The sequence below is a fragment of the Thermobia domestica genome, chromosome 11 (genome assembly GCF_964235325.1).
Source record: "Thermobia domestica chromosome 11, izTheDome1.hap1.1, whole genome shotgun sequence".
Taxonomy (NCBI): domain Eukaryota; kingdom Metazoa; phylum Arthropoda; class Insecta; order Zygentoma; family Lepismatidae; genus Thermobia; species Thermobia domestica.
In genome coordinates this window covers 213,599,530-213,625,008 of record NC_137464.1, presented here as the reverse complement: position 1 = coordinate 213,625,008, position 25,479 = coordinate 213,599,530, and the positions used below count along the sequence as shown (strand labels likewise).

The window sequence follows — 25,479 nt, the reverse complement described above, 5'->3', positions numbered from 1 at the left end:
CCAATCCGAACAAATACTTTTGCTTCAAACTTTGCTTTGGTTTGAAAATTCTATGGCTTGGAATTGTGCTAGTGTCACTGGAATAAAACCCAACGTTAACCGGTGTTCCAGATTTGCTGAAAGTAAAATAAGATTCGTCATCTTGCATATACACACGCTTGGACTATTTCTTATAAAGACTGCCACATTTAATTTTTGGTGCCTCCATCTACTGTTCTGTGCGCTTTAAATTTTTTTTCTTTCTTCCAAAATTTAATGTTTGTCTTCCAACGAATTGTCTTGTGTATATAGTTTTTGGATACAGCAAACTTCTTGGCGGCTAGACATGTGGAAATTGAAGCACGGCTCCCAAATTGCACTTGTAACGCACTCGAAGGTCGCTGGTTTAATTTGACCGCTTTTCTTTCTGAAACCAATCTTCGTTCTGTTGACGCATTATTCCTAAGATGTCGAAGAACGTAGATATTCCTTTTAAGGACTTTCACGTCCATAAAATGACGCACAGAAAATATTTGCCATGGTTGAGGTTCTCTCCATAGGATGTATACACCACGTCTTAACTGTATTACTTTCAAAATAAGTTTGAATCTATTCACTTTAGCTATCACTTTCACGTGTATTGCGAGTACACTACTGGGAACGTTGTCAGCTGACGTTATTTTGTTTTCCAATACACTATGTTCCTCGCCTACTTATGTTTCGTCAGACATAGTGCAGATTTTTAGTGGACACGGCTTACCTCCATATGCCAAGATTCTTTCAGATTCCAAGTATTGACCAGAACATCCTGGGGTTGACATTTGGTAAAATCGAAATTAGGAAGTTAACATCAAGAATGTTGTAAAATAGAGGATCTGCCCATATAACAAAATCATGAAGCCATACGTCACAGCTTCGCCACACCTACTATGAACACTTTGCGCCACTAAAATCGCAATGTTTCGAGCCAACAATCACGGCGGAAGCGAGAGTAGCCAATCAGACGTGCGGGTTTAGACGATGCTCATTTGTTTTATTGGCTTCATTAAGTTCATATGACGAAGATACGTATGGGCAGATCCTCTATTTTATAACATCCTTGGTTAACATGCAAATTCCGCTTAAATGGAAGAGAATAAGTTCGTTGTTTCCGTTAAGTATCTTCAAGGTAATAAAAGTCCCGGATATGCTTCATTCTCTAAATGACAATTTGGGATTAATTGCAATATTTTACAACGAACGAGAAAGAGGGTTCTCTCAGAAAGATTGTACAATAACTTCAACTAAACAATCTCTGCTTGTATTGACAACTTCTGGATTGTTCATCAGAACAGTAAGATTGTCTTTCAACACAGCTCAACCCTAACAAACGTCCACTGGTCCAAGAGCATCATTCTGCACTTGAAATCAAAAGAAAGAAGATGATCAACAGACGACGAGGGTATATCACAGGATGCATATATCGTAATCACGCTCGACCCTACCCATAGAAGCTAAATACGCGGTTCTAATTGGTTGGAGTTATCCTTTTTTTGGCACGTAGCAGACATATAGCACAAATCAAACGTCAGATGCTGTTGGTCCTCGTAGCTGAGTATGCTAGCGAGCGGGGTAATAATGAAAATAGTTTTTGCCGTGGATTCGAACCCGGCGTAAGGAGTTTTTTTTTAAAAAAAAATCATAACTTTTATCATTAAAATAAGATGAAAATAATACTCATTTGTCCTTGTACGTAATATATAATGAATCAATTGGGTTTTTTCCAACATTTACCTAGATATTTCTGATACCAATTATAAACAATGACGTTATAAATCAATAGGAAAGTAAGATGTGGGGTACTCGCAAAGCGAGGGGTTGTAAGGGATAGTGGGGAGTTAGAAAGGGGGAGGTGCTGGAGACACCAGGAGGGGGGAAAGGCAGGCATACGCTTCCTTCAATTTACATTGAAGTAGTACCATCCGGTCGTGACGTAATGCTACATGGTAATACGTCCACTTTGCACACACAACTTTATTGATTAAAAAAAGGGATTTACTTATGTTACGAAACAGCTGACCAAGCGTCAGCAAGCGAAGGGGATGAAAACCCCGCAGAGCTAGTTTTATTCCACCTTTGGCCCCATAATAATACCACGTGACTTTACCTCACTCGGGTGGTGCATATTCGATGTCTAGGATAGCGCGTGAAAAACTATATTCCCACAGGATACGTTAAAGTGTGGAAGTTGTTGTAATAGTCAATTCATGCTGAGTTCTGGCACTTTTTCTCCACGAAAAAAATGCTGGTATATTAAGAAAATACTTCTTAATTATGTGAACAGATTCTATCATAATGTACTGTGCGTTTGTGTACCAATAAACCTGAACAATATAGTTGATAAACTAGCACCCAATCATAACCTTACGCGGAGGGATGTATCTATTATTTTAGTTCCATTGATACATTTACATAGGTCTATTTTAAGCTTAGTTAGATACGGTACGCAACTATTTAAGTTTATAAAATGCGAAACTGATGATGAAATAAAAAAATCTTTTTCAAAAAATAAAACCAACAGTAATAAAACAGATGTAAAACAATAGAAAAGAGTACAATGAAAATGTATTGTAATACCAGGAAAAGAAAAGAAAACAAAACTTTTTAAAAATCTATTATTTGCAAAACTCAAAATGAAAACAGCTTTTGCTGTAAGAGAGGAGATTGGTTGGGGGAGTATTTTCTTTCATCGAAAACCCATAGAAATTTATTTACATTTTAATTTCATTCCCTTTTGTGTCTCGTTCTTCAGAGAGAATACAGAAATATTTTCAAACAATAAAAAACAATCTTTTTCTCCATGTTCCACTTTCAAACATTTTTTTAAAAAACAAGTAATATATACACTGTATATATATATATATATATATATATATATATATATATATATATATATATATATATATATGTGTGTGTGTGTGTGTGTGTGTGTGTTTACAAATATTATAGAAGTTTATTTGGAAAAGTCCATTAGACAGACTATAGCGAAACAATATTCAGAATATTTCAACCAATTTAATATATCAAAAATTTCAATTTATTCCTGATTTAACAATACTTTTTTTTTTAAAGTTTCTGTTCAGATACATTCTCAGAATTTAATAAATATTAAATATGAAAAGCTAGGAACTAGGTTCTGTATGACATGGTTTGTTCTATGGAAGTATCTTAAATTAAAACAAAAGATACGTAATATTTTGTCTTAATTGTAGTATGTTTCTTTATAAAATGAAATTTGATTATTACGTATTAATTAAAAATGCGGGAACAAATGTATATGACAGTGAAACTCATATATTTTCCTGGATATATCCTCATGTCTTCAACACTTATTTTGTTGGTTTGTGCTGACACTCTACCTGAAATAGAGGACCGCGGTGGCTCAGTGGTAAAGCGTTCACCTCTGGCGCATTTGGTTCCCTGGTTCTCGTCAAATGAGTTTTGTGGTGGACAAACATCGTGTGCGTGGGTTTCCTCGAGGTTGTCCCGTTTCGTCCCCCTTTCTTCATTCCACTGATTTCATTCATTTCTCATCCATCACCATCTCCTTTAGCCTAGCCAGTATAATCGTGGGACTAAAACTTAAAAGATTTCATTTAATTTAATTTTTGCTTGAAACAGGTAAAATTAAGGGACGTAACCAAAGTCACTTGTTGGAAAAAAGACAGTTGTTTCATTAATTAGTTAGAGCTAGGATTTTTAGGTACTCATTTTCTTAAGAGCAAAATAGAGCTATTCAAAAGTACTGAATATATCAAATGTTGCTTCCAGTTGGGAACAGATATAATTTCCTACCATTTCCCCCCTCCTCTTCCTTGGGTTCTTTACTTTCTTAAGCTGCTGTCAATAACTTTTCTTCCTATTCCTTTAGTGTTGCTTTTATTATTTTTTTTTCGAATTTCTGGTAATCGTAAATTGAGAGTGCTAATATTTGCGCGAGAATTTTGACAAGTAGTTTGTACTTTCTCTGGATTCAAACGTCGTAGGTGCAATTTCTTAGGCCCCCAACGTCTTCAGGTAGAGAAGATTCATGATTTCCAAACAGAACTGTTTTATATCTACCGTTACAAATATGTCAATACTGTCAGTAAAGAATTGGAACAATAACGCTTAGAGAAAGAAGAGTGGGTTGTCTACCTCAGTAGACAGCTGTAAACTGTTTTCGCCAATTGACATTAGTCTTCAGAAGAATCTGAATGTTGTCGAATTTGTAATATCTACAGAACTGTCATTCCGAGTATATACGAAGTTTACCCGACTGGCCTCTATGGATGTGAATATAACCTCTAACATAAACAATAACGTTTTGTTTCAAAACAGAAACATGTTTATATTTAATAAACTTAGGTACGACTGATGTTATTAAGCACATAATATAAACGTATGTGGTCTATATACTGTTCTCAATTAGACGAAAGAGCAGTTGTTAAAATAACTATGGGAAATAGCATCCTTTTAGGTTTTTTTTTTCTTATTTGAGCATTTTCCCGCCCGGTTTGCATACAAAATCTGCCGAATCTATGTGTTTTGTCGGATTCTTCCATTTCTTTGGTGCGAGCGGTCCCGGGTTCGATTCCTGATGCGGGCACTCGGTCGTAAGAGTGTAAAAAGCTTTCTCAGGCCAGTCCTCCTGAATGATGTCTTTCTAGGTTTTCCTCATTCACACCAGGAAAATGCCGGGGTGGTACCTAACTTATAGGTCCCAGGCCGCTTCCTTCTTTCCCCAATCCTTTCTTCCTTTCCTTTCCCCGGATAGTGTGCTCGCCGAGGGACGTCATCCCTCACACGTGACGGGCTGAATGACTATAGATACCGAAACCCAGAAGTTTAAATCCTACACCTTTTATTTCCTCCCACGTCCTCATTCCACTAGTTACTACACAATCATTCACTTTCATTAATCAAATCACCCATCTCCTTAGCCTACAGCGTTAATGTGTGTGAGACATAAACTTAGATATTTCATTTCAATAGCACCCAATGGATTGCGAAGAAGCAATACAACTGATCTGCATGATATAAGCAAAGAGAATCCCGATTTTGCTGCAAAACGAAGGATAAGCTTCAACACTTAAAGCTTTAAAAGAAACGCTTGGAATTTAAGACAAAAGGGAGTTTTATTTAATTCTATTTCTGTGGGATTTAAATTTCACATGGAGGTGTTGTTTTTATTCTATTTCTCTCTAGCCCTTCCTCTTTTCTATCCATAGCGACTATTAAACGTTTTCCAACCGTGCAAACCAATAAAAGTGGTCGTACGTATATAAGAACAATACCAAAAAAAGAAAAAAGAAACAAAAATCGTGAAATATGTCCGCTGGCAACATTGGTTTTCCTTTTGCCTACAGTTATTTTCGGAAGAGTCCGTGCATGGAATGGAGAACATAAGCAACGCAACGTCCTTGTGCGGAATGCTAATGGGCAAAGCGTCCTCTGCTTCTGTCTTTCTCCGGCTATCTATCACAATGCACACTGCAAAAGCTTCGCAGCCTCTAAAGAGAAAACCAATTAGAGCCTTGCCTTGCCTTCTTCAGCTCAACCCCCCACTGCTTACGATTCCGTATGCAAAGACGCACCAACCAAGTTCACTTCAAGACAGAGAAACTTTCTTTTGTTATATAAGGACTAAAACTCGAACTCTACTTCCTCAACCCCCTTTTTAAAAGCATCTTCCCCTACACCACACGTCCCATGCCGTCCCGTCCCGTCCCACTTAAAAATCCAAACCAACAAGTGCTGCTACCACTGGTGCTGGCTGCTGGATGTAATTATTGCTGTTACTTAACGTTAATATATCTTTAGACTCGAGATTAATTTACGAAAAAGACACGAAAAGGAGGGGGTTTCCTCTTTTTAATTTTAGAAAATTAAATAGCGCATATCTATGCATAGCGATTTTACTTTATTTTTTTTAAGTTTATCTCCTAATGTATGATCTTAATGCATGTTTATAGAATGTTACAACCAGCGAGAAGAAAATGGAAATATGTAGACTAACCACTTACAGTTATTTCTTGCTGTAAACTAAAAAAGCTATATATGATAAAAACCAAAGAATGATGACGCAAGAATTGTTGAAATCAAGATAACGGATGAAACAGAAAGTCACATGAAACAGGATCGAAGCAGCAACTTACGCACCGGAGATATAACACTTTGTTACTAATCCACCGTGTCCTCTGAAAGGCACGAAAGTCCGATAAAAACAAATAGTGGGTATTTCAAAACCGGTTCCGTCTACTATCAAAAACTAGTTCGACTTTCTATCAAGAATTGATTTTGGTTTTTAATGAAACACGTTTCGGTTTTAAAACAGGCACGTGTTTTCTGCCAAAACCGGTTCAGTGAAAACAGAACCGGTTTTTTGAAGAAAAAAAAAGAAACGAAACTGAATTACGTTAAAAAGCGTACTGATTTTCGGAGAAGACTGAAATGTTGTTTTCTCTAGAAATTGTCTGTATCAGGTTTTTATACAAACCTGTTTGACCCATCCCTAATAAAAACAAATAATTTTTCAGTATTCAAGTGAAAATACTTAACCTCAAAATTTCAACAGACTCAGTAAATATTTAAGGCTATTATTGATAATACCTGCGTCATCTTGGTTTCTGTGCCCATTAATAAATATGGAGAAGTCAGTATTACTACTTAAAAAACAATGAATTTTTTTCGGGCCATCCTAATATTCATGTTGCTTGCAGGGGCGGATCCAGGTGGGCGATCGCCCCCCCCCCCAGAAGAGGAAACTTTCTTATTTTTTATATATAAATAAAACCGATCATAAAGTTTGGAGCCCTTAAAAGTAGCAGTATGACAACCCAACGCTCCCCGAGAAGTCGGTCCTGGATCCGCCCCTGGTTGCTTGGTTGGTAAATTATACTGTACATCAGTTGTGAAGTAATTACTTCTTATTCACATTTAATACGGCCTTTATCATAAGAATAAAAAGTAAAGCATATTCATATTCGGCACCATTAATATCCGTTTTCCAATAAAGGCAGGCAGAGAGGCAGTGAACGTAGCGGGGGGAAGGGGGCGACTGTTAACTATTAGGAATTAAGAGTTACTCGCAAACTGAGACGTTTCCCTGTTACAATAAGGATACAATGACGATGTCAGTGAAAATTATTGAACTCCATGCTGGAAACTGACTCTACTGATTTACAATTCTGCTTAAGGTATTTCTGGTTCTTAAACAAACAAATAATAATAAAATTAGCTTGAATACAAATTGAGTAAATTACTGGTGTAAATTATACAGCTGAAAATTTTAGTACTTAAAGACACTTTAATTTCCGGCAAGTGACCTGCTAATAATGGTAGATTAATTATAATGATGTTTCTTTGTTTCGTTATTACGTGATGTTATCTTTTTGTTTTATTGTTATCTGATTATGATTCTTTGCTTTATTATAAGTAAAAATTATCGAACCTATGTCAGAAACTGATCACTTTAAGTAAAAATTTTGTTTAAGACATTGCTGGCTTTTAAACAAATAATAAAATTACCTTAAACACAAATTTTGAGTAAGTTACTCGTATAAATCGCATGTCTCAAGACCGTAATGCATGGAGGCTCTTTAATTTGAGGCTAATGACCTGGAATGATGATGATTCTTTGTTGCATTGTTTTATGATGATGATTTTTTTGTTTTATTCTTATATGATGATTTTTTAATTTTTTATGATGATTATTCTTTGTTCTATTGTTATCAGTGAAAATGATTGAAATCCAAGTAAGAAATTTGCCCTTTTATTTATAATTAACAATTCTGTTTGAAGAACTGCTGGCTCTTGAATAAATAAATAATAATAATAAAATTATAACAAATGTAAATTTGGGTAAGTTACTGATATGAAATGTACGACTCAGTGGCGTATTTAGGATTTTGTTTCGGGGGTTTCTGCATAACACGTGAATAAGCACTTATATTTTTCCTTTTGGGTGGCTACAAATTTTAATGAATTTTTGTTATAATAAATTTATTTCGGGGGGGCCTGAGCCCGATAGCCACCCCCTAAATACGCCACTGGTACGACCCAAGACATAGCAATACATGAATATTTCTTAATTTGCGGCAAATGATCTGCAAATGATGGCAGAATACTGATGATGGATCTTTGTTTTATTTTTATATAATGACGGGATTCTTTGTTTTATTGTTATCTATGTAACTGACCTCATGTTAGTAGCTGACCTTTCTAAGCTACAATTCTGTTTAAGGCATTGCTGGCTGTTAAGTAAAATAATACTAATAACAAAATGAACGTGAATGAAAATTCTGGGTAAAAGTTCTGGTATAAATTGTACTTCTGTTTCGTACGTATCACACTACACTCTGAAGGTAAGAGCCAATTCATAATCTGTACCTAATTCTCCCGGAAAGCGGAGTAGGCGGCGAATCGAGACCGTGTACTTGGAAGAAGGAATTTCTGGAACGGACAACAACACAGAATGCCTTTGCTCAACGGAGAGAAAAGCAGTAAAGTGCTTTAGAGAAAGCCTCACAAATTCCTGGAATTCTTATCAAGAATTCGGTGCACATTGCCGTGGGAAACAGCAAGGCTATACTAACGTCGCTGAAAATTCGTTCTTCAAAAGAGCTATTCATAACACAAACCATATACACAGACACCTCTCATTGTTGTAACGCAGCCGTATAAAAAAAAGAAAGAGAAAAGAAAAAAAATCCCTCCAAAAAGCTTTAAGGATAGTTTGTCCTGGTTCTTGGAAAAGCATTGTTCCCAAATTCATATGCAGGGTAGTAAGGTAATCATGTTAGTATTAGGAAAATACACTCACTAGAGCAAATGCAATGAACAATATTACACAACAGAAAAGCTAGAACTAGGAACTATATAATAGTATGCGTTTGTATTCACCAAGGGAAATATATACAGAGAGCAGACTCTTGTCTTAAGGATGTCAGGAACAGCTGCAAATGCAAACACAAAGGAAGCGTGTCAAGGCAACGTCTGTTCTGTTCACTTGTAATTATGCTTTATTTAATTTATGTTTCTACGTTGCAAACTTATGATGCTTCTAGGATGATGCTCTTACATTTTCCCGGAGGGAGCAGGTTATAATAATAATTTATTATTATAAATTATGATTCTCTTTGTTATTGTTACATTATGATAATTCTTTTTTTATTGGCATATGATAACGAAATTTTGTTTTATTGTTATCGGTGTAACTTAAAGAAGCCTATGTTAGAAAATGACCCTTGTAAGGTATAATACTGTTTAAGGCATTGCTGACTCTTAAATAAACAAATAATAATAAAATTATCCTGAACAGAAATTCTGGATAAATTATGATTATTATTTGTTTAATTTTTACATGATTACAATTTTCGTCTTACTGTCATATGAAAACGATTTCTTGTTTCATTGTTTGCAGTGAAAATTATTAAATTCTGTGTTATCTTAACACTGAAATCGTGATTTAAAAAATATCTTTACAATTTAAATAGTACAAATTTAGTAAGAATTATGTGTATGTAGTAAGAATTATAAATTGACCCTAAGTAACAATTCTGTTTAAGGCATTGCTGGTTCTTGAATTAATAATAATAATAATAATAATAATAATAATAATAATAATAATAATAATAATAATAATAATAATAACAATAATAATAGACTAAATAGAATTTCGTATGACAATAAAACAATAATTATTGTTTTATTGTCATACGAAACGGTGTTTGTTTCATTACAAGCAGTGAAAATTATTGAATACCACGTTAAAATTCACCTTTTAAACTTACAATCCTGTTTAAGGAATTACTGACTCGTACAAAACAAATAATAATGATAATAAATATTCTGAGCATGGATTCTTCTTCTTCTTCTGATTATTATTATTATTATTATTATTGGTGGTGGTGGTGGTAGTAGCAGTAGTAGTGAGGAGGAGGAGGAGAAGTAATAGTAGTAGTAGTACAGAGTGTACAGAGTGAACGCTTGTGGACGGATAACATTCTCGCTTCGTAATTGGGAGGCTATGGCAAACCACGCGGCTGACAATCCTCACTAAGGTTTTTTCCAAATTTTCTAGTTTCAGTAAGATTTTCTTCAGATAAATACTGGAACAATTCTTTGTTTTATTGACATATCATAACGATTCTTTGTTTTATTGCTATCAGTGTAACTTAATAAACCTCATGTTATGAACTGATCCTTCTTTGTAAGTTACAATTTCGTTTAGGGCACTATTGACTCTAAAATAAGCAATTAATAATAAAATTACTCTGAACACAAATCCTTGAACATCAGTGTATATTCTGGAAGATTTTCTTCCAAAATTTCTTCCCATGTATTTTTTTTTTAAAATTAAGCTTTCAGTGTAAAACAGCTTCATAGCTATATCTAAAGAATTGTTAAATAAATGAATATACATGGTTAATGACTATTAAAGCTCTAAAAATTTTAGAAATAAGGATAAATTTATGTTTTAAAAATTATGAAAACGTTACAATAAAACTGAAATCATGATATAAATATTACAATTTAAATATTACAAATTTTAGTAAGAGTAATGAAACGGTTTTTAGAAAACTGTATGTAGTACGAATTAAAAAAAAACACTTTTGACAGCTGTATAATGATCTCAGCTAAATTAGAACTGAGTTTGTTTACTGTTTATTTTTGGCTTTTGTGTATGCGTCATTATGTAAACCCAAGGATATGAAGGACGGGCCCTACAAATTACATGGGCTCTGAATCGAATGCAGTTCGTGGATGTACGGACGATCGTGTATGATCAATCCTCACAGAATAGTCTGTTACGCACTACATTATCTCGCCTATCAAGAGCTGCATTATAGACTCAGAATACCAAACAGGACCCAGCTAACTAGAAATGAGATATCACATTTAGTCGAGTTTCTGCAGCCAATGATCTGGTTGCCACCAAAAACTGGACTTCGTTCACTGAAATTTGAAGTAACTACTATTGAAATTTGTTGATTCTAATTCTATTAAAATACGAACATAAAATACATTTCTGTATTGATATACAAGTATACGGAATTTTGATTATTTTAAAATAAAATACATACAATTTGTTTTTTAAAACAAAAATACTGGACTTCAATATTGCATAGAAGCTTGGGAGGGAAAGGCCAGGAAGTTATTCCAATAATACTGAGTTGCAACATCACTACCAACAACGTACACTACTAGTACGATTCTGAAATTGTAAGTGTCAGATGGATTATGTATTAATACAAAATATTAGATACTGGACAAAATATTGTCTGAGTTATCCGAAATCTGGAATGCTGAAGTCTGAATTATCGAGAAATATCTATCTCGTTTACACTGTACGAGTACAAAGTCTATCCAAATATAACTGTCTCAAAATCGTTTATTTTTTATGCTAAGGATTTACGATAACGTGGAATAACAAAGTTTTCCGTCTGTGATTCGGTTACTTTTTTTTCTGTGTAAAGAAAATACACCGAAGTTGTATATTAGTTAATTATATAGGTATAAAGAACAACATATTAATATTTACTTTGATTTAAAAAGATAAGTTTCCCTCCAGTAATGATTTAAAAGATTAATTTCTTCATAACATTGAAAACTGTGATTCTGTGAAACATCCATTTCACAGGAAAACATGCTGCCTTGACCGATAGGCAACCCACATGACATTGATGTAATGTGGGTTATATAAGCCAGACATTATGATTACTTTGAATACAGACTTAAGGTTATAATTTATTGATACAATCTTATGCAACAACTTATTTCATTGATTTTTTTTTTTTTTGGTGGCTATTGATACCTATATTACAATATATTCCCCATAAAGTTAACAATATATACACTACAACTTTTTAAAAAAATGTTATTTCAAAACTGTGTTCTAATTAACTTTATGGCCTATGGAATCTGAAGGTTCAATGCCGCATTAAAGAAAAGCTCTTCATTGACATCCGTCCTTAGCCAACTTGGTCCACTTTGTACTCATATTTAAAAATGAATTACTACAATTGTATTCAGGTGACGATTCCGCAGGCCTACTTCTATCATTATAATCTCGCTCAAAAATAAGAAAGATCTTTATTTCTAAAGAATTTATAGGCATCCTATAGAATGAATATGGTACTATAAGCACTAGAGAGAGAGAGTTTGTTTTTGTTGAAGTTTGGAAGAAGCAAAGAAGACAAGCTTTGAAATAAGATAACCAATTAAAAGCTTTGGAGCATCGAAAATAATTATTTTGTCAATATTAATCCCATTAGTCATACTTTTCCTGCTTCATCAATTACATAGAAGAGTAATTGTCATGCACATTCTCTTAACAAACACACAACATTATATATTTATGAATAACCACTGAAATTTTTGATAGATGTGTTTGTATGTTTGTAAACCAGAGAAGCATTACTTACTTTTTGACGGCTTCTGTTCTCGAGAGCGACCGAGACACTCGCGGGGGATCTTGTACACGGGTGTTCACCTGCCTGATGGGGGCGGACAGCGAGCGATGCAGCTCTGGGGGCGGCTGCTGGGGAGTGGGTGGCGTGGACGAGACCACCTGACTCCCAGGGGTGGAGGAGTCCGCATGAGGCATCGATACAGGGGTGGCCACCTGAGGGAGGGACTGATTCGATTGCGACACTGCCCTCCTGAAAAGAAAAGAATAGAAAAAACAAATTAGTAAAAGAAATCATAATCAGAAATTCAAATCTTTTGGCTGAAATTAAAAGAAACGGATAGTTATAGCATGTTTAAGTGGAATTTTAAATTAAATGAATTATGGTTAAGCATTCATTTACTGAACACGACACATAGAAGAGTTACAATGTAACTAGATTGTTAACAATGGAATTCTTTATTTCATAGTTGAAATGAGCATATCCTTGGTATTTTAGATCCGCATCAAATAACATTCGAATATTCTAGAACTGAATATAGAAATATTGTACCTCTCATCTCGTATCCATTATGCAGTTATAGCATCTGCACATTGTGTATTCGTAAATTTTGAGTCATCTCTATTCCAAACAACGTTCCAAACACAATGACCATATCATCGTTAGTTATTGTCTTCTAAAAGGCGTTACCTACCTAATTGATTCTATTTACATTAAAATGGTATAGCCTGGTCGTAACTGTTTCGGTAGATTCACGCAACAGTTTAACATAACTTGCATTTAAAAAAAAAAGACAATCAGAAGTTTCTCTTCTTCATTTTAGAATTATTTTCAGCAAATTAATTTAAAGTTTGTTTAACAAAAATATTTCTTTTTGAATTGACTCTCATCTATTAAAAACTCAGTATAAATTGGCTTTGTTGAGAATATTTCTCTGAATCTGTGCAATAAATTATTAACATTAAATAAATAAATAAATTATGTGAATATGAATTTTGTTGTAAATAAGGCGTGCTCAAGTTTTTGGGCCAGAGTTTTAGGGGGAAACTCTTAGTGGTTTGACCGTTTTCGGATAAGCTGTAAATGCGCGAAACACGCATTCATGCATCAAATTAACGAAGGAAACCTTTATTGTAAATGGTGCAAACTGTGTTTATAACATAGTTAAACAACTGTTTAATCATTTACTTTCTTATGCCTCAATGTAACGAAGGGGTTTCCTCCGTTAATTTGAAGCATAAGAAAGTAAATGATGAGACGGCTGATTAGCTATGTTGTAAATGCAGTGTATAGTTCTTATAAAGATTTACTTTTTTAAAAAATCCATGAAAAACTTTTTTCCGCAACAGAAAAGTTTGCTAGTTTTGCTAGGTGCTCTTTTTCAATAAATCAATAAAGAGCCGATAACAAATATTCATAGTTTGTGTAATTACAACATTTAATTACATATAATTACCATATTTATAAAGCAATCTGACTAGCTTGTGTGCAATTTTTTTTTCTTCCAAGACCTTTCAATCTCATGGAGGATTCACACCAAATCAAGAGGTCTGCAGGGCACTCAATTGCTACCATTGATGACAGTACGTGCTGACGAAAAGTCTTAAGGTCGTGCATGGAAAATGCAGCCATGGGAACAATACACAAACTTTTACGATGACTCCTTAGGAAGAGGACGCAGAGAGTTTTAGCATATAATGAGGAAGTTTCGAGTGGAAGAAAGATTGATGGATGATAATAATCGATCATGCAGAACGAGGGTGGACAACCTTAAGGAGAGAGAGAGAGAGAGAGAGAGAGAGAGAGAGAGAGAGAGAGAGAGTTTGTTACGTGTTTTCGGAAGGATCAAGGAACGGAACATCAGCAAAAATTTACATATACATTAGTTAAGCAACGACAAAACGCAGCACGCTAACTTAACAATCACAAAAGACAGAATAATGAATAAATAATTAAATAAATGAGGAAATACGTAGTGAAAACTCATGATAAATACAGGATATTACTAAATAAATGAACTTTTTAACTAAATACAACTGCTATTAGTTACCTTACCTGAAAGGATTTCGTAAGAGTCTCGTTAAGTCGGTAAAACAGATATTTACTACCTTTTCTGAAGAAAATGGTAAGAGACGTGAAAGAAAGAAGATGTTTAGAACTTTTTGTAGAAAAATGGTAAAATTTTCCTTAATTAACTGAATAATTATTGCCTTACCTTAAAATAATAATTATAAGAATTTAGTAACTAAATAAAACAGTTATTTTCTTTCTAAAAGAATAAGAGATTTATAAGTGAATGAAACAGGCATTTATTTCCTGTTCTAAACGAATAATAGAGATTTATAAGTGAGTGAAACATTTATTTCCTGTTCTAAACGAATAAGAGATTTACAAGTGAATGAAACAGTTGTTTATTTCCTTTTCTAAACGAATAAGAGATTTATAAGTGAATGAAACAGTTGTTTATTACGCATACATTTCCTTACAGAATAGTCAGTTCAGTAAACAACAAACAGCTGTTTATTACGCGTACACTTCCTAAAAGAATAGGACGAGTTTCGTAAGTGAATGAAATAACTGTTTATTAGGAGTATCTTATCTGAAAGAGTGGTAAGAATTTCGTAAGCGAAGAAAAAAAGTTGTTTATTATCATCTTTTTAAAAGGAAACTAAGTTTCGTAACACCAGATAGGAGGTGTTTATTATCTTACATATGTAACCAGTACAGTTAGAACGAGTAGATGTTCAACCATAACCGCTTAATGTGTGCACCAGGATGGGTATCTACATTGTAATTTTATGCTTGCCTTGTCCAATAAAATATGTTGGATTTTATGGCTAGACGACACATGCTAGGTTTGATTAATACTATTCGATCAGATGTGTAGTGTATCCAGCACCAATCGAAGTAACTTTCCGATTAATTTGGAGTTTTCTTCTCTAGGATGTCTGCTTAAACGGACAGTCTTCAATATTCTTTTCCGGGCACGAATGTACTGGAGAAAGTGAGTGAAATTGGTACATAAGCTGTGTCTGTAACGAATCCCAAAAGGAATCGAACGAAATTAGATCTGATGAACGAGGTGGCTACAGTAGAAGGTTTTCATCTTTACTATGGCCAATACAGTGCTATGGAAGAACACGGTTAGGAACATTATCCATTCCTGAAAAAAATATTTTCGTCAAATGTTCCCTGAGGTAGATTTTCATCCCGCGTTTAGGGAGGAAAAACCTCTTATTAACAATCTAATCTGATTTTAACTATAGCTTCCCTTTCAGCAGCGAACCTATATGAGACGTGGACCTACAGATTAACGTGGGTTCTGAACCATATGAGCTCCCACCGGGAATCAAACCCGGGTCTCGCACGCCAAGGGCGAGTACGCTAACCGATTAACCAGACCTTGCGGCAAACTTTTCCCCAAATTTAGGCGGGAAAATTATTATCAGGATGAGTAGAGTTAAAAGGGATTTTATGTAAAAAAATTTATATATATATATTATTCTCCAAATATCCCCTTGAGTCACTTTTTCCCATACACAGGTCAAAGTAACTATTATTATACAGAAGAAATGGCGAGAAACTCCTCTAGGAATTTTCGTTGCAAATTCATTTTTCACAAATATTTTCTTGGGGCAGACTTTCCCCCCGACTTAAGGGGCAAACTTCTATTATCAAGAATGTATGAGGTTCAAAGAAATTCTATATACACATGAAATATAGAAAATTCACCCAGGATCTTTCGTTAAAAATTAATTTTATACTTTTTCTCCTGAAGCAGACTTCTTCCCAATGTACCGAGAAAAATATTTCGTATTAAGATCTGTGCATGTCGAAAACGATTATTATACAGAAAACTGATATAAAAAATACCTTTGGAATGCCTATTAACAATGGACGTTCCTCAAATGTTTCCCCGAGGCAGATCTGCCCTTCTAAAAAGAAAAAAAAACTCATAGTTAGGAACGATGTATATTAGACGTTTTGATCTAACCATTCTTCACATATAGGTTATTTGATGATGCGAACATATACCAAAGTTCAGTGTAATCTTCTGTTTTGTTCATCTTTTTTGCTTCCGAATACTTTTCTCCAGTGGTAAAAGTGGATCTGAAAAGGTAACCGTGATAGGAGACGGTTGGTAGCGGCATGATATGACGCCGTCCCCTGCGTATCTTTGCCCATTGTAATTTTTTTAGGAACTGAGGAGACGCCGTACATATTTATTGGAGGTAAGGGATGGCGTCCCCCCGTACTTCTACCCCTGCCTTTCCCAAGATACTGTTTTTGATAAACGTCAGCTCGGTATGTCGCTGGAAGTGACCAATCCAATTTCACACCCATGTACTACAACAAACAGAGATTAGAAATTTAAAAAGTTAGTCTTATTTATACGAAAGAATTCAGTTGAAATTACCTGTTTTTAAATTATAGACTTGGTTAAGATTATCTAGCTCTCTTGAAATCAAAAGCTAACCTATTTAGTTTTCTTCCATTTCCTCTTAAAACAATACCCAAAAATGAACATATATTCAATGTCCGATTGTTGGCAATAGAACAAAACGTTGGGATTTGAAACGAACTTCAATTGAGAAATAACTGTATAGAATGTAATAGAGTGCAAACACGAGATCATGGTTATCCACGCTCCATATCATCTAAAGAAGAACTAGTGCGGAATAATATAACGATTTCGCCTGCTTATTCAATGAATATAATTTTTTTTTTTTCCTTCATGAAAAGACTCAATGCACAATCATTCCATTGATGCTTCAAAAGCCCAATTTGGTTCTGCATTTTATTCTCATTCCCAAATGACTAATGCATTGAGACTATCTACTCTTTCTTTATATTTAATTCGCGCCTCCAACTGAGACGTCACCAAATATCACACCACAGTGACTACTTTTAAAATTACTATTGTTCTAAAACAGTGATCGCCAAACCGTCGATCGCGAGCTACTAGTAGCTCAGCTCGCAGAGTCATTTTCGGTATAGATCATGTTAACGCTCTCGTTGACTAACCTTGATTTCTTCATTAAGTTGACGCTAACGACAGGGGGCGCTGACGACAACAGCTGCTTGATTCTCCCGCGCAACTTTCATTGTCAGCCTCATCTCCCAGTTGATGGTATAAGTGTAGGTTGCGAAAGTTACGTTTTTCGTGTGTATCGTAGATATTTGCTAACTTGGATAGTTTGATTTTATATTTACTAGGAATGTAAGTTTAAGGCAATAAACAAATGTGAGATTTAAAAAAAAAACGATGGTAGTTATTTTGGTTGGTAGCTTACAGTAGTATTTAAAAAAGATTGGTAGCTCACAGTAGGATTTAAAAACGGTTGATAGCTCTCAGTAGGATTTAAAAACGGATTGTAGCTCACAGTAGGATTTAAAAACGGTTGGTAGCTCACAGTAGGATTTAAAAACGGTTGGTAGCTCACAGTAGGATTTAAAAACGGTTGGTAGCTCACAGTAGGATTTAAAAACAGATTGTAGCTCACAGTAGGATTTTAAAACGGCACGGTAGCTTAGAAGCTTAGTAAGTTTGGCGACCAATGTTTTAAAATCATCATAGTATAAGAATACCATGTGTTCTCCATAGCGGTGAGCTCTTCCCACTTTTCGTACATTGGGCCCCGAGTTCTATTCTAGAATGAAGATCATTGAACGCGTTACGATGCTTCTGATTCCACGTTAAAAACACTAGCTCCACACCTCATATAGTCTCGGTGAACGTAATTAGCAGTATGTTAGGGAAGGAAAGGCTCAGTGACAGAGGGTACCATAAACTCTATTTTAGTGGGTCACTGGTTCAAATTCTCAGGCCCATGTGAATGTTGTAGTGGACAATAGCCTGTCCGTGGTATTTTCCTGAGCTCTCGTTACATCAACTCGTTGTAATCATTCACGTTCATTAATCAACAGTCTTCTTTATCCTAAAGAGCACATCGTGCGACGTAAAATTTCACATTTCATTTCATAAACTGGTGACCCTTTGAAATACGGTAACACCAGGAAATTTAGTTGTAACATAGTAATATTCGTGATTTGGACACTTGTGTGCAGTGAACCGAGATGAAAGCCAATAGAAACCGATATTTCAATGACTTACTACGATTACGAAAAGAACAAACTGCTAATTAATGCAGATTTTTAACTGTTACTTTCCTCATCAGACTAGTTAATGTAAGTTGAGAGTTTATGCTAACGACGTAATAAACTATAACCTTCAAAAAATATTATAGTAATTAGGAAACATAAAGCTAACGCTCTACAAATAGAAAAAAAGAAAGAAAAGAAAACGAAAAAGGAAAAAAAAAAAAAAAGGATGAGATTCATAGCGTGAAATTCTCGTGAACGAGCCCCTTGTTCTGCCAACTTGTATTAATGGAGCACAATTCAATGGAAATGCTTGAGTGTACTGGAATTTATTCCTGGAATAGCTACTCTACGCATTTTGAAGTTACTAATCAGGCTTTGTGGTTTTTGTAGGGGGAACTCGTTGAACGTATAATTAATTATTGAAACACCACCCAACTGGAGCTACGAGTGTTTTATTCGTGAAATGAAACAACGGTCGTGAAACAACAAACTTTCTACAACAACCCATTTAACAGAAGGGGATTATTTCTGATGAAAACGAAACAGTACATATTTCGAATTATGAAATATTTTCTAAATATTTTTTTTCTTGCATAAATCTATCCTTGTAATAATCTTTCTCGTTGATCGTTTGCTTGAGATGAAAATATAGAATGTTTGTAAAATAAAAATAAAAATCCTCGGTTGATGGAACTGTAAAATTTTTGATAAATATAATACAGAAATATTTGTATAATGCCGTTAATGAGTTTAAAGTAACCAATTGCAACTTATCCTGAACTTAATAGTGTTGAACATCAGCATCATCTATAATTTTTTAAGCTCTCTGACATATATGGGCATTTATTTCTCTGTTTTTCTTTTTTTTTTTCAAATCTGATTAAATAGCCCTCACTTCGTGAAGAAGTATCTTTCTTAAATTAAGTTCCAAAATTGGTTACAAGTATCTGATTTTAGTGAAATTTTGAAAATTTACCAGAAAGAAAAGGATGATTTGCTCGTTTGTGTTCTTGATAATTATATAAAGAGAGCGGAAGTTGTGTTTATTCTTTTTATAAGTGATTATAAACGCGGAACTATTTGGCAAGCGGAGAGCAAGGCTACCACATAGTAGGATTGTGGGAAAGTAACAAGCATTTGTATTCTGAACATGGCTGCAGATGTACAGAGACGCTTCAGTTGATATTCTTACGAGGAGATGAGAAATTACACTCTATTAATTTTAACAAAATGGATCCAAACTTCCCTAAACCTGAGCTAACCCTACCCTACCCTACTCTACTTATCCCTACCTTACTCTATTCCAAACTACCCTACTCTATTATACCGTTTTAAAGCGGTCCTAAAAATTGATGGTTTTTGAATTATCGTAGCTGTTATTACGCTTTTTGTCGAAAACCAGGCGGACGACCAATTTGGGAATAAATGCCTTTTTCTTAAGTATAATAATAATATTTAATAATAAAATTTAATATTGAATTAATACATATAAGGCAAATATATGTAAGCCTAGTTAAGTGTCTTTTGTTTTTTCAAAATAAATTTGCATTATGCAGGGTAACCCATAATTACGTATATGATATTTCAAAGACTGCGGTAAAGAAACTAACAACATAACTTGAACGTAAAAATTGAACATAAACACATTTTCCTCATACCTTTTCCTACAAGAATTGTAATCTCTGTTCTCCATAGCATGGTCTACAAATGCGCCATGCAAATCGATACATGCCCGAAGACGAAGAGCAACGTTGTCACAAGTATCTTGACAGACCCATACTGATATCCTGTGAAACACTTCTGCGATAGCTAACTGTAGTCTGGTCAAATTACGTATGTGATGTTGATAGATTGATCTTTAAAACATCCCATAAGAAAAAAAAATCAAGTGGTATAAAATTGGGAGATCGAGCTGGCCACTCCACAGTGACCACGTCGACCAATCCAACGGTTCGGGAGTGTTTCGCTCAGCCATTCTTACACTGGTATGACATAGTGTGGCGGTCTTCATCTTGCATCACCCCCACTTTCAGGCTATACAGTGTTGCCATATCGAAACTTTTTGTCCAGAATTACAGTCAGTCAAACATCATATACAAAATTGAAAAAAAAATGAAATGAAATTTTTGAGTTTTACGTCCCACGGTTATGCCGGTTAGGCTAAAGGAGACAGTGATTATGAAAAATGAATAAAATGGTGGAATGAAGAAAGTGGGAGGAAACGGGAGAACCCCGAGAAAACCCATGCACGCGGTGTTTGTCCACCACAAAGTTCAGTTGGCGGGGGCTGGGATCGAACCCGGGACCCCAAGCACCAGAGGTGAACGCTCTACCACTGAGCCACCACGGCCCCCTCATATACAAAATTATAGGCAACCCTGTATATATTATTTCATTTTATATTTTATATATATTATATTAAATTTTATTATTAAATATGAAAATTATATATAAGAAAGATATTTTTCATGGGGTAAGGGTATTTAACCGGATTTGAAGAAGAAATGAGTAATATCAAGGCATTAAAAAAATCCGGGTCACTTCAAAGAAAACAGAAAATTAATTCCTCATATGAATCAACGGGCTCACAATCAAAGATGGCGTGGATATTCGACACCGTTAACAGTCGATTTGCGTCTGCGTGTTTCAGATTGTGTGAAGCATGGATCAAGCTATTAATCATTACGCGCCGTTTTACACCAGAAAATTAATTCTTCATATGAATCAATGCGCTCACGATCAAAGATGGCGAGGATACTCGACACCGTTAACAATCAATTTGCGTCTACGTGTATCAAGTTTGGTTAAAGCATGAATCTAGCTATTAATCATCACGCGCCACTTCATACCACGATAAACAATTCTCTCATGAGGCTACATAGTTAGCATACACACCGAACCCAGATTCGATTCTCGGTGGGAACACACGTAGTTCGAATTGCACATTAAGTTCTAGATTCACATCCTATTCTTATATTAGGTTAGTGCGAATGAAATGTCCCTTTCATGTATTGATGGAAACTTACCTCAGCAACACAACACAGGGTTGATCTAAGGTCACGCATCTAACGTCACACATTCTGTATACACGTTTACCAAACAGGCTGCAACACTTAGCTAGTCAGAAGGCAGTGCGTTGTTGAACAGGGTTGTATAAAGTGCACCATGGAGAACACAAAACTGCGAGTGATTCTTTTCTTTACGACTTCAAAGTGGGATACTCTGTGAAAGGGAGTCGAAAAAAATACATTTGGGAAAGGATGGCGAATGCATGCACCACTCACCGTTGGTTTGCCAAACTTCATTATGGTGACACAGCATTGCTAAATGAACCCCGTGAACACCGACTACATCACGTTTGAATGAGGTCTTTAGGAACACCTTTGAAGCAGACTCTCTAAAAAGAGTTCGTGCCGCTGGAGGCAATGACTGGTACACTCTGTCTCAAAATTAACTTTCATTTAATTATTAAATGCTTCATGATTGTTAAATTCTAAAATTTCACGACAAACCCTATGAAACTGCGCGACACACCAGTTGGGAACCATTGATTTAATATGAAGGTTCATGGGGACAAGTGCTTTCATCTGCAACAAGACCGCAGACCCCCAAGCAACAATCCTCGAGATGTTAGGAAAATTTGATAAATATTATAATAAATGTCATTCATATAACAGCAATGCAATAAACAAGAATAATACATACATCAATGATGGCACTCGTAATGTTTCAACCGGTTCTCGAATAAAAATTAAGAAACATTTGACATTTGCTTTTTCTTTCTTTCTTCGTTTTACTCAATGTATAATAAGAGCGAAGTTGGCTATCGTAATAAACCTGAATCGAGAGATGAATTTTTAGCTGCCGTACCTTTAATATTTTGGTTACCAATCTCATTGTGCAAGGTAGAGCCGTTTGTAACCAAGACGATCTTCATCTTTCAGTTGATTTCTTCTTGAAAAATTCAATCCTAAGGACACTACCAGGGCCGGATTTAGGAGGGGGGTGCATCGGTGCACGTACACCCCCTCGTTGTAAATATATACTATCTAAAATGTGAAGCTAGCAGTGAAACTAGCAACACTTCATAAGGATTCTGTACGATACAAGTATCTGTCATATTCCAAGTGTCCATGATTAAAGAAATTCCCCATCAAAAGCAGCAAGCTAATTATATACTGAAAATTATACCGATCAAAGTGGCTGTCTCTCAGTTGGAAAAGCGTTGCCTTTGCATTCGGGAAGTCGCGGATTCGATTCCCGAGACCAAACACACTGCATTTCCGGCACAATTCCTCATTCACACCACAGATCCCTAAGCGCATTTAAAAATTTCAAATTGAATTTAAATGTACTGGCAGTTATTGATGCACCCCAGTCACAAAATTCTGGATCTGATCCTGAACACTATACATCGTGGCAGTTCACTGAACTCATACAATCTGGAACAAATTTCGCATGGCGGTAGACTTTGATCGGCTATTAAAGCTTGTGCCACATATTATGGTGTGGAGAGCTTCAGTTCCTAAGTAACTGGAATAAGGGACAATTTTTGACGACTTAGGAAAATAGCAGCTTCATAGAAAGTTACTTTCAAATGTTCGTAGCTCAGGTCCTAGTTAGACTAGATGCATGAACCAAGCAGTAGGATACCTAGAATACAATAATGATTCAGAAAGTATGGCATATGCACATTCAATGAACCGTCACACCGGAGGAGAGGCGAGGGAAGAAAAAAAGAATGGCGGGTACTTCACTTCAAGTCACAAACTTGTCCTAAACCTCACTCGCCTTCACCCTCATGACTTCTAGCCACGCCTCAACCTTATTCTCCCTCACACCCGCGGCCATTCATCACCCCTCAAACACTATTGCTCACACTTTCACGTCCCCTCACCATCCCTCAAACACAACCTTTCTCACCCTAACGGTTCCTCACTTCCCCTCAACCTGACTCGCCCTCATCCTCACGCATTGACTTTGCGGGTCGATGAGATTAACGGGTAACCTCTGAGGGTGCCCTGCTGTGGATCGCAATACATTAGAAATTGGCCAACATATAAAAATCACTTTGTAATCTGGCCTTTGTACTTAAAAAAAAAAAAAAAAAAAAACAATAACCAGCTATGCTCGCTCTCTTTCTTTCATTTTCCGTGATGTGGCAAACAAGCCACGAGAGACCTTCTCCATCATGCAGAACAAAACAATATGTACTGAATTAATTGCAATTAGCAATAGCTCATTATCTTACACAATGATCACAAAATAATTTAATGAGGCTATGAAGTGTAAATAATACATTTGACGTTAATGAATCAATGATTTTAAAATATACTAACTTATCCCGGAAAATTTCTGAGAAATATAATTCTATAATTTATTATACTTTTATTCAAACAGGAATTAATAAAATCTACCACTTCGAGTTTTGACATTGAAAAATATACAGCGAAATTGGTTATATATGGCAAGAGGATTTTTTTTAAATATATAAAAATTCAGTATGCCAAGAGTAGGTTCTATTTGCGTTCTTATCTCTCTACTAAAACCGGAATTCCTAGATATCTACTGCCGTTTCCGGTTTCAATACTGGTTTTCAAAGCGCTAAAGCAGTAAGAGATATTAGAAAATGTTTCTTTTAAATGTATTTAGCTCCCCAAGAATAGGTTACATCTCCGATCTCATTCCATTACACAGGCCTGCGATGAAAAAATACAAGGGAAGTGATAGCTGAACTTAATTTAGGTTTTGGTGCTGATTTAAAAGAAAATAATGAAAAATGTCTATCATGTCACGTTTTCTTGAAAAATTAATTTTACTTGGATTTATGTGACATTTTCCGTAAAAAGTGTTTTTCGGCGTTGAATTGTCTTCCTTTCCTGACTGCCCATCATTCTACTGTGGTAAAACCTACGGAACACCACTCGGCGACACCTCCCCGTCACAATTTCTCGCTACTAATAGCGTCGCGCGAATCCTGATCTCAGATCCTGACTTTGGTTCGCTGATCTCACAGGAACACTCGCGAAGCGAGCAGCAGTCACCTTCTATTTGTTCGAGTTTTAGCTGGATTGATCCTAAAAATGTTATCTTTCGGAAGACTGAGTTCGCCCTACTGTTCTGGAGTCATCAGAAAAGATATAAAAGAACTGTGCTAATGAGGGACTCAGTTCATCTCTAACCCAGATCGTGTACCTACTGTGTTCATAGTAAGGCAGAAAAAACGTGAAAAGGTGTAAGTTCGTATCACCTTGTGTAGTGTCGTGCGTGCGCTGATACAGCGACAAGTGGAAATCATCACAGAAACAATTGTAACGGTTGCTTTTCTCTGTGCGTTTCGTGAAACATGGCTTCGAGTTCGAAACGTTGTGAAAATTTCTCAGATGACTTGTTACATATGCTGCGAATATAGTGTTATTAGAAGTCGCATCAGGAACATTACAGCCTATGTAAGACAATTGTGTCTTGCGCACTTTGGTATGCAACTGGCAGACCAGGACAAATCGTGGGCTCCTCATAAAGTTTGTGTGCAGTGTATCAATGATCTACGTTTATCACTCAAAGGAAAGAAGACTGCTTTACTGCGATTTGCAATTTCAAATGATATGGAGAGAGCTGTAAAAACCCTCTGATGATAGTTACTTTCGTTCCTGCCATATCGGTGGGTATAACCGCAAAAATCAAAAAAAGCTCATCTCTTATCCTGTTGACATTCCATCGGCCATACGACCCATTCCTCATGGACCTGATGTGCCAGTGCCTTTGTCTCCAACTGAATTGCCAGTTACCTCTTCAGAGTCTTCAGACACGGAACATCCAGAAGTTCAAGGCTCCGATACCGAATATAAGCCCTCTGGAGGCGATTTACTTCAGCCCTTCTCTCATGTTGAACTTGATGGTCTGACTAGAGACTGGGCCTTTCGAAAGAGACAGCTGAATTGTTGGGCTCCAGATTGAAAGACGA

At 35.6% G+C, this 25,479-nt stretch overlaps 1 protein-coding gene across 1 annotated transcript in view; it reads right to left on the bottom strand.

Moving 5' to 3' along the window:
* Positions 1–25,479, bottom strand: part of LOC145665451 (uncharacterized) — a 499,990-nt gene that overhangs the window by 84,536 nt on the left and 389,975 nt on the right. Inside the window, exon 3 of the mRNA XM_081732759.1 lies at positions 12,426–12,662. Coding sequence (XP_081588885.1) covers positions 12,426–12,662 — 237 coding nt within the window. The remainder of the gene's footprint in view (positions 1–12,425; positions 12,663–25,479) is intronic.